General features: G+C 43.7%; 1 protein-coding gene across 2 annotated transcripts in view; it reads right to left on the reverse strand.

Moving 5' to 3' along the window:
- LOC140385506 (NSFL1 cofactor p47-like) overlaps window positions 1-10,291 on the reverse strand; it is an 81,501-nt gene extending 71,210 nt beyond the window's left edge. The window contains exon 1 of one of the 2 annotated variants that reach the window (XM_072467729.1): window positions 10,062-10,291. In XM_072467729.1, coding sequence (XP_072323830.1) covers window positions 10,062-10,172 — 111 coding nt within the window. In that variant the 5' untranslated portion in view covers window positions 10,173-10,291. The remainder of the gene's footprint in view (window positions 1-10,061) is intronic. The other variant, XM_072467730.1, reaches the window with a different exon arrangement.
- Between the last annotated feature and the right edge of the window lie 841 nt (window positions 10,292-11,132).

An 11,132-nucleotide genomic window follows, 5' to 3' on the forward strand; every position in this document is an offset into this window, starting at 1 on the left:
TCTGTGATAGTGACGTCTTGGATGTTATCTGTGAGGACTGATTCCAAGACTGTGACTAGTCTGTGAGACAGCTCTCCCAATTTTGGGATAAGCCCACAGACATTAGTAAGGAGGACTTTGCAGGGTCGACTGGGTTTGTCGTCGACATTTCCAGTGCTTAGGTCAATACCCGGTGGTCTATCATAAACTTTGTAGCGGTTTGAGACAACTGAATGGCTTGCTAGGCCATTTCAGAGGGCATTTATGAGTTAAACATATTGCTGTTGATCTGGAGTCACATGTAGGCTGCAGATTTCCTTCCCAAAAGGACATTAGTGAACCACCTGGGTTTTCCTTTACTACAATTGACAATGGTTTCATGGTCATCATTAGACTTTTAATTCCAGATGTTTAATGGATTCAATTTCCACCATTTGCCATGGTGGGATTCGAACCCAGGTCCCCAGAGTATTTCCCTGGGTCTCTGGGTTCCCAGGCCAATGATAATACCACTACTCCACCACCTGCCTGATAATAGGTTTTCTTATTTTTACCATTATTTACAGTAGTACAATATCTTAGATAAACTTTCCTGAGAAATCCTGTAGCCATTGAAGTATTTTCCGTGGAGAGTAGATGAAAGAAAGCCTTGTAACACAGATTATGAATTATCTAGCTATTATTAATTTATCTTCACCAAACCCAGGTCCAACCATGAAACAATATTTTACAAATTTTAGGTGTTTTAATAATTTACTGAATTGAGTCCTATAACTATTCTATGAGAGGGGGTAGTTCGGCATTACAATTTAGGTTGTTAGTTTTAACATTAAAATTGTCCTAAGAGCTTCAAGATGAGGAAGAGTAGGCAACAAACCTTTCCAGAAGGGTTAGGAGAGGTGACCAAAAGTTTGGTTGAGAATTTCTGACTCATCCATAACAATGTCAGCCAGCAAGTCTTGACAGTATGCAGATGACTATAGCATCAAAGGAATTTGGGAGAATCCGAGTTGGGAATTATCAGCGTACTTGTGAGAGGTAACTTCATGTCAACAAATAAGCAATTAAAAGATATGAGGAAGAATCTGATCTATAGGAAACACCAAATGTGGCAATGCAGTAACGAAAGAAGTCAATGCTGGAGACGTATTGCAACAAAATGGAGTGGGTTGAAGCATGGGAAGTCTCACAGATGTTGATCATAGAGAGACAATGAGTCCAATTCCACCAAAAGGGAAAGAACAAGAAATAATGATGAATTTTTTTTGCTTTATTCTTTCACAGGATATGGGTGTCGCGGGCAAGGCAAGCATTTGTTGCCCATCCCTAATTACCCTCGAACTGAATGCCATTTTAAGAGTCAACCACATAGCAATGAGTCACATGTAGGCAAGACCAGATAAGGATGGCAGATTTCCTTCTCCAATGGAATGGACATTCGCGAATCAGATTGGTTTCAGGGTCATCATTAGACTTTTAATTCCAGATTTTTTATTTAATTCAAATTTCATCTTCTGCCGTGGCGGGATTCGAACCAGAGCATTACCCTGGGTGTTTGGATTACTAGTCCTGCGACAATACCATTATGCCACCGCCTTCCCTACAGACACAGATGATGTAATTGATTACTTTTACCAAGACAGCCCCAATGCAGTGAACAATGCAGAGTTAAAGGGATTCAAAAAGTTACAATAATAATAATAATAATCTTTATTACTGTCACAAGTAGGCGTACTATTAACACTATTTTCCACATTTCCAGGTAGATGCCAGTGTTGTAGCTGTACTGGAATAGCTTGGCTAGGAATGCAGCAATTTCTGGAGCACAGAACTAAGAATCTTCAGTAATATTGTCAGGGCCCATAGACTTAGCAGTATTCAGTGCCTTCAGCCGCTTCTTGATATCACGTGGAATGAATCGTATTGGCTGAAGCTTGGTCTTTTGTAGATGTGCTGGGCTCCTCCATCTTTGAAGATGGGGATATTTGTAGAGCCTCCTCCTCCAGTGAGTTAATTGTCCTCCACCATTCATGGCTAGATGTGGCATGACTGCAGAGCTTGGATCTGATGTTTTTGTTGTGGAATCGCTTAGCTCTGCCTATTACTTGCTACTGTTTGGCTCACATATAGTCTTGTGTTGTAGCTTCACCAGGTTGACATGTCATTTTTCGGAATGTCTGGTGTTGCTCCTGGCATGCTCTCCTGCACTCTTCATTGAACCAGGACTGCTCCCCTGGCTTGGTAGTAATGGTAGAGTGGGGAATATTCCGGGACATAAGGTTGCAGGTTGCGGATGAGTACAACTCTGCTGCTGCTGATGGCCCACAACGCCTCATGGATGCCCAGTCAAATTACTAGACCTGTACAAAGACTATCCCATTTAGCACAGTGGTAGTGCCACACAACACGATGTTGGGTATCCTCAACGTGAAGACGGGACTTTGTCTCCACAAGGACTGTGGGGTGGTCACTTCTACCGATACTGTCATGGACAGATGCATCTGCAGTGGCAGGTTGGTGAGGATGAGGTAAAGTAGTTTTTCCCTCTTGTTGGTTCCCTCACCACCTGCTGCAGTCTCAGTCTAGCAGCTTTGTCCTTTAGGACCCAGCTAGCTCAGTCTGTGGTGCTACTACTGAGCCACTCCTGGTGATGGACATTGAAGTCCCCCACCCAGAGTATATCCTGCACCCTTGCCACCCTCAATGCTTCCTCCAAGTGGTGTTCAACATGGAGGAGCACTGATTCATCAGCTGATGGTGGCCAGTACGTGGTAATCAGCAGGAGGTTTCCTTCCCCATGTTCAACCTGAAGCATGCGATTGCATGGGGTCCAAAGTCGATGTTGAGGACTCCCAGGACAACGCCTTCCCGACTATATGCCACTGTGCCACCACCTCTGCTGGGTCTGTCTTGCCGGTGAGACAGGACATACCCAGAAATGGTAATAGTACTGTCTGGGGCATTGTCTGCAAAGTATGATTCTGTGAGTACATCAGGCTGTTGCTTGACTAGTCTGTGACACAGCTCTTCCAACTTTGGCACATGCCCCCAGATCCTAGTAACGAGGATTTTGCAGGATTGATAGGGCTGGGTTTGCAGTTGTCGTTTCCGGTGCCTGGGTCAAATCCAGGTGGTCCATCCAGTTTCATTGCTTTTTCAGGTGTTTGTAGCGGTTGAATACAACTGCTAGGCCATTTCAGAGGGCACTTAACATTGCTGTGGGATTGGAGTCACATGTAGGCCAGACCAGGTAAGGATGGCAGATTTCCTTCCCTAAAGGACATTAGTGAACTAAATGGATATTTACGGCAATGTAAATTAGACTTTTAATTCCAGACTATTCTGGCTATTTTATTGAGTTTAAATTCCACCTACTGTTATGGGATTTGAACCCGGGTCCCCAAATCATTACCCTGGGTCTACTAGTCAAGGATTACTAGTCCAGCGACAATCCACTATGCCACCACCTCAGAGAGGAGGTGCGGGTGAAAACTTGGAGTTGAGGGGTCATGGTATGATATAAAATCTATGTATTAAGCCAGTTCCCAAATAATAACATTCTAAAGGTAGAAACCAATACTTTGCTGCATTAGTGCAATTAACAAACTTTGTGTGTGTGTGTGTGTGTGTGTGTGGGGGGAGATACTGATACTCCACTGGCCCTTATGGTGTACTATAAAGACGTCCTGGAGATTGTGCTTGCCTCCTTTGAATAACCAGGATTCCCAAAGACTGGTCGCAGTTAAACCTGCAAATTAGGTTTAAATCAGAGCTGCTTGCCTCAGAATCTTACCTGTTTCAATATGATCATCTCTCATTCTTCTACACTCCAAGAGTATAGGCTGAACCTTTTCACATAAGGCAAACCGTTCATCCTAAACATCAATCGAGTGAACCTTTGCTGAACTGCTGCCAAAGCAAACTATCCCTCCTGTGGGAGAGAAACAGAGTGAATATTTTGAGTCCAACATGACTCTTCTTCAGAACTCGTGTTCTGAAGAAGTTATGCTGGATTCAAAACGTGAACACTGTTTCTCTCTTTGCAAATGCTACCAGACCTCCTTAACTTTTCCAACACTTTTAAAATTTCAATTCTCCATTTTGCTTTGATATCCCTCCTTAAATAAGGAGACTAAAACTGTTGCAGTATTTCAGGTGTGATCTTATCAATGCACTGTACAGCTGTAGCAAGGCTTTCCTACTTTTATACTGCATTCCCCTTGCCTAACATTCTTCAGGCTAAGTGTCTTCATAATTACTTGCTATGCTGCAAGTACGAGTACACCCAGATCACTCTGTACCGTATTGACTACTCATTTGCAACATCACAAGAATCAAAGGCCCAATTTAACTCTACATAAGTGAAAGTTTTTTTGGATGAGTTAAATCAGTCCCCAAGTTGTTAAAATACAATTTTCTTACGTTCCTGGATTTTGGCATTGACCTCTTTTATTTCATAAAATGTGACAATTAATTGTATTAATAAACAAACATCAACTTATGTAACATGTATTGTACTATTAGGACTCAAACTGCGACAGTAAATCATGAGAAACTAGACTAATGTCCAGTTTCAGTGTATAAAGACAAAATGAATATGTCAGAACAAGGAAAGAACTCAGCACAAAGTGGCAGTTGTTTAAGGAGATATTCAATTTATCCTAAATAAAATATATTCCAGGATGAATGATTGGAAGAGGGGGGAAAACATCCATGGCCAAGCAAGGAAGTTAAAGATAACATAAAGACAAAACCTAAGGCATACCATATTGCAAAGATCAGTGGCAGGCTAGAAGATAGGGAAACTTTTCAAGATTAACAAAGGGTAACTAAAAAAGTAATAAACAAGAACAAAGGCTCATTATGAAAGAAAACTAGTGCAAAATATAAAAAAGGATAGCAAAGGTTTCTCTAAGTATATAAAAGGGAAGAGAGTACCTCAAGTGAATGTTGGTCCCTTGGCGGTTGAGACTGGAGAGTCAATAATGGGGAACACAGAAATGGCAGAGACGCTAAATCAATATTTTGCCTCAGTTTTCATGGTGGTGGATACTAGTATCATCCCAATAGTAACAAATGATGCAGAGGTAAGAAAAAGGGAGGAACCTAGAATATTCATCAGATAGTACTAAACAAACTATTGGGATTAAAGGCAGACAAGTCCCCAGAACCTGATGGTCTACACCCTCTTGGAAAAATGCTAATGTAACACCCTTATCCAGCATTATGTAGGAAACAATAGCCAGTTAGTTTAACATCTGTTATCGGGAAATTGTTAGACTCCACTATTAAGGATGTAATAACAGGACATTTAGAAAGTCAAAATGCAATCCATCAGAGTCAGCATGGTTTTATGAAGAAATTTGTTAAGAGTTCTTCGAAGATGTAACAAGTCAGGTGGATAACAAACATCCTGTAGATGTAGTCTGGACTTCCATAAGGCATGTGATAAGGTGCCGCACAAAAGTTTAATACAAAAGGCAAGATCACATGGGATTAGGGATATTTTATTAGCTTGGATAGAAAACTGGCTAACCGAAAGAAGGCAGGGAGTCGGGATAAATGTTTTTTTTCTAGTTGGCAAGATGTAATTAGTGGGGTGCCACAGGGTTTGGTCCTTGAGCCCCAATTATTTAGAATATATATTAATGACTTGGATGTAGGGAATAGAAGTACTATACCCAAATTTGCACATGACACTAAATAGGGGGATAGTAAGTTGTAATGAGAAAATAAGACATTTACAAATGGGTTTCAATAGGTTAGGTGAGTGGCCCAAAATTTGGCAGATGAAGTTTAAAGGATAAGTGTGAGGTTATCCATTTTGGTTGGAAAAATGGAAAGGCAACTTATCTAAATGGAGAGAAATCTCAGAGTGTAGAGGGATCTGGGTGTCCTCGCGCAATAATCACAGAAATCTAGTATGCAAGTACAGCAGGTAATAAGTTAAACTAAATTTTGGCCGTTATAGCTAAAGGAATAGAGTATAAAAGTAGGGAAGTGTTGTTACAACTGTACAAGGCATTGGTGAGACCGCACCTGGAGCACTGTGCATAGGCTTTGGTCCCCTTATTTGAGGATGTAGACTCACGACCTTGGACAGGCTAATGGAGGACTTGGACCTGCCGACAGGACAGGAACATGGGCACCTCCAAATTAATCACTTTCTCCACAAGGAGACGGCAAGATACCTCAGGGCCCCAAGAGACAGTCTACTAGAGGAGCTAATCAACACGGACAGAAAGCGGCCGGGGGGGACGGGGGGGGGGACTGTGGGAACACATACACGAACGGTTGCTGGACAGGGCAAGACTACCACTGGACGAAGCCAGACGGAAATGGGAGGACAAATTGGGGACGGAGGTAGATTGGGGACTCTGGAGTGAAGCACTGAGTAGGGCCAACTCCACCTTCTCCTGCACTAGGCTAAGCCTCATGCAGTTCAAATTGGTGCACAGAGCCCACCCAACTAGAACCCGAATGACCAGGTTCTTCCCGGAGGTGGAGGACAAATGTGAATGGTGCGAGCGAGATCCGGCCAACCACGCCCACATGTTCTGGGCCTGCCCCAGACTTGACAGGTTCTGAACAGCCTTCTTCGAGGAGATGTCCAAGGTTGTAGGGCTGAGGGTGGAGCCGTGCCCAAGAGTGGCAACCGTCAGGGTATCGGTTCAGCCATATCTTCATATGGGGCAGAGGGCCGATGCCCTAGCTTTTGCTTCCCTAATCGCACGCCAGAGAATCCTGCTCGGCTGGTGATCAGCAGTACCACCCACAGCTGCAGACTGGCTGGCAGAATTTCTCCACCTGGAGAAGATCAAGTACACCATTCGAGGATCGGACGAGGGCTTCCACAAACGTGGGGGCCATTCATCAGCCTGTTCCAAGACCTGTTCAAGGCCAACAATGACTAGGAAGAGAGGGGTGTGGGGGGAGAGGGAGGAAGACAAGGAAACGCATACACAAGAGAAAAGGGTGGGGGGGGGGGGGGGGAGGGAACCCAAGGGTAGCACAGAATGAAGCACGGGGACAAGGGGAGGAGGCACGCAGCCCCCCTAGCCCCCCAACAATAACTAATAGCCCCAACAGAAAGAAGTGGAGCACAGTACATGGCGCCAGGGCAGATGGCAACACTAAGAGGTAAACTAAACTTTTTTAAAATTCATTTACGGGATGTGGGCGTCGCTGGTTAGGCCAGCATTTATTGCCCATCCCTAGTTGTCCTTCAGAAGGTGGTGGTGAGTTGCCTTCTTGAACTCCTTGATGTGTAGGTACACCCACTGTGCTTTTAGGGAGGGATTTCCAGGATGTTGCCCCAACGACATTGGGGGGGGGGGGCCCTCATGTAAAAATCGTTGTAAACAAGAAACAAACTTATTTGTAAATATCAGATACACTTGAGCTGTTACTCTGTAAAAACTGGAAAACATCACTGAAAATATTTCAAATAGAAATTTGAGGAGGATGTAGTTGCATTCAAGACAGTTCAGAGGAGGTTCACTAAATTGATTAGGGAGATGAGGGGTTTGTCTTATGAAGAGAGATTTAGCAGTTTCGAAGGATGAGAAGAGATTTAACTGAGGTATACTAGATGATAAACGGTATTGACAAAGTAGACGTAGAGCAGATGCTTCCTCTTGTAGGGCAATCTAGATTGAGAGGTCATAGTTCTAGGATAAGAGGTAGCAGATTTAAAACAGAGATGAGGAGAAATTACTTCTCTCATAGGGTCATGAATCCATGGAATTCACAACCCAGAGTGCAGTGGATGCCGGGACTTTGAGTAAATTTAAGGAGATTGACAGGTTTTAATTAATGTGTTAAAGGGTGATGTAGAACGGGCAGGAAAGTGGAGTTGAGGCCAAGAGATCAGCCATGATCGTTTTGATTGGCGGTGCGGGCTCAAGGGGCTGAATTGCCTACTCCTGCTCCTAGTTCTTATGTTCAAATGCAAAATATCGAAGATGCTGGAAATATGAAATAAAACTGAAAGTGCTGGAAACATTCAGTCAGGCGGCATTGGTAAAAGGTCACTGACCTGAAATATTCTACTTCTCTCTCCACAGATGCAACCTGATGTGCTGAGCATATCATAGAATAATAGATATATCATATAATAATAGTGCAGAAGAGGCCCTTCGGCCCATCGGGTCTGAACCGATGCATGAAAAACACCTGACCTTTCTACCTAATCCCATTTGCCATCACTTGGCGCATAAACTTGAATGTTATGATGTGCCAAGTGCTCTACCACTATTCCAGGCAATGCCAATGTTTTCAAATGTTTTATTATTAAAGAATATTTAAGAGTGGTTTAAGTATTCTTCGGGAGTGTGTTGCTAGCCTGCTACTGTACCAAAAAAAATCATGATCTTTATACTTCTGAGAGAGAGAGCGAGAGAGATCTTCATAAAAAGTGAAATGTTCCAATGATTTTGATCAGTTCCTGGGAAATTTAAACTAAATATTTAGTATAATGACTACTTTACATGAGCAATGTACAAAGATTTTGAAAATGTAGCAAGCTGAACAAATTTCAGTATTAATATAGAATAGGGTTACTTTTATTGTTGAAATACACCATTACAGTCTGAAATGCAGAAACAAATCACCATTTTAAAACAATTACTTAAACAAACGACAACGTGAACCAAAAACAATTTACCCAAGACACAAGGGCAGCCAGCAAAAAGAGAGATCAGGAATCTAAAGAACTAGATTTATACCAGAGAAAGAAATAATACTTAAACTGTCTTTCCTAAGGGGCTATAAATGGGATAGCTAACAGGAATTCAAATAATAATGGGACAGATTCTGTTGTAGAAATATCTAACAGCAACTTCAAGTGACTGCATATGCACAGTTAAATGACGAGATCTGGAAAATGCTGTCCCAGAAATGTGTTCCTCCAAATGATGTCTGGAAATGGCATCTAGTTCCCCATTCACATACTTTGAAACGAGTGAAGTTGATGCATTTACATCAAATATTAACTAAATTCATCTGAAAAAAAAAAAGAGCTTCTCCACCCCAATTAAAGCGTTTTTTAGTTGTGTGGTTAAGTCCTAAATATTGTCAAGCAATGTTTCGGGCAGTGAAAATTAAGTTTCTGTGACTACTTTAAATATTGTTGGAGTTTACTCAAAACGGCAGTGCACCTGAAACCTGTGTGAACAGAGCAAGTCATTCTGTATTTCCATAACCAATAAATGAAAGATTTTTTTGAAAGTATTTAAGTTTAAAATCCAACAATACTCGTTGACCGCTCAGAGCAAAATCCAGCCGATTGTCTCCTTTACAATGTTGAGAACAATGGTGGATCGGCAGTTTAAGGTGCATTCCTTTCTCTGGTAGAACATAAGCACCACTAAATTACTGGCCTCTCCTGTCCTTGCGCCTTCTTGGCAGGTGGCTTTTGGACAACTTAGTATTTGTGGTGAACAGCGAAGGAACGGCGGTTGCCATCCAATAGTCAATGCTGACAGTCTCACCTTTAGTTTCACTGCAAAATCTGGAGCACTGTCAGGAAATCTCTCTGATTTTTGAGAAAGCACTGGGATTGCATGCACTAAGGAAAATCCTATGGATTGTCTCAATTAAATCCCGAGAGAAGCATTTACAGGAGCAGTAAGAAAGTAAATTAAATTGTATTATGGCAGTAGTATACAGTTCCTTTTTCGGGCATTTGATCCAACACCTTGTTTATCGGCATAAAAATGGGTGAGTAAATGTCTGATAATATTGATACTATTACCATAATCCCGAGATCACCAGCTTTGTTGCGTTGATGAGAGGAAGTAATAAATTAAAATGTTTATGGAAGTAATGGATCAAAATGTTGTTTAAATAAACAGGTTGTCTTTCACCCACAGTCAGTCCCTTTGGTCGATCAGATGTGATTGGTTATAGATTCAGCTCAGACCCTCGGCACTGTCGCACCGACAGCCAAGTCCTCTCCCACATCCCGGCTGGAGGCCGCCAGGAGACTGCACCGTCCTCAGGGAGCGGCGGCCTGGCGGCTGGAACCCCCGCCCGGCGCCAGCCGAGCAACACAAATAAACCCCCGAGAGCCACCCCTTCACCTGCACATCCCATCCGGCCGCCTCCAGCTGAGCCCGGCCCCCTTCCTCCACCGCCTCCGTTAACCGCACAAGCTGCCGTATCCTTTCCTGCCGCTCCGCGCCGTCCGCCATCTTCACGCGGCCGCCGCTTCCGGTCCCCGGCCCCCGCCAGCTCAGGGCTCGGTGGGTTGGCAGCGAGAGGCTGTAGGAAGGGATGTGCCAGCGGCAGCTGACCGTCCCTGTCCCTGTCCCCGCCCCTCTCACACTGAAATAAAAGCAAAATACTGCTGGATGCTGGGATCTTGAAATAGAAACAGAAAATGCTGGATAAACTCAGCAGGTCTGACAGCATCTGTGGACAGTACGAAGTCTTACAACACCAGGTTAAAGTCCAACAGGTTTGTTTCGATGTCACTAGCTTTCGGAGCGCTGCTCCTTCCTCAGGTGAATGAAGAGGTCTGTTCCAGAAACACATATAGACAAATTCAAAGATGCCAAACAATGCTAGGAATGTGAGCATTAGCAGGTGATTAAATCTTTACAGATCCAGAGATGGGGTAACCCCAGGTTAAAGAGGTGTGAATTGTACCAAGCCAGGACAGTTGGTAGGATTTCGCAGGCCAGATGGTGGGGGATGAATGTAATGCGACATGAATCCCAGGTCCCGGTTGAGGCCGCACTCGTGTGCGGAACTTGGCTATAAGTTTCTGCTCGGCGATTCTGCGTTGTCGCGGGTCCTGAAGGCCGCCTTGGAGAACGCTTACCCGGAGATCAGAGGCTGAATGTCCTTGACTGCTGAAGTGTTCCCCGACTGGAAGGGAACATTCCTGCCTGGTGATTGTTGCGCGATGTCCGTTCATTCGTTGTCGCAGCGTCTGCATGGTCTCGCCAATGTACCACGCTTCGGGACATCCCTTCCTGCAGCGTATTAGGTAGACAACGTTGGCCGAGTCGCACGAGTATGTACCGCGTACCTGGTGGGTGGTGTTCTCACGTGTAATAGTGGTATCCATGTCGATGATCTGGCACGTCTTGCAGAGATTGCCATGACAGGGTTGTGTGGTGTCATGGTCACTGTTCTGAAGACTGGGT

Source organism: Scyliorhinus torazame, chromosome 11, assembly GCF_047496885.1.
Source record: "Scyliorhinus torazame isolate Kashiwa2021f chromosome 11, sScyTor2.1, whole genome shotgun sequence".
Classification (NCBI taxonomy): Eukaryota; Metazoa; Chordata; class Chondrichthyes; order Carcharhiniformes; family Scyliorhinidae; genus Scyliorhinus; species Scyliorhinus torazame.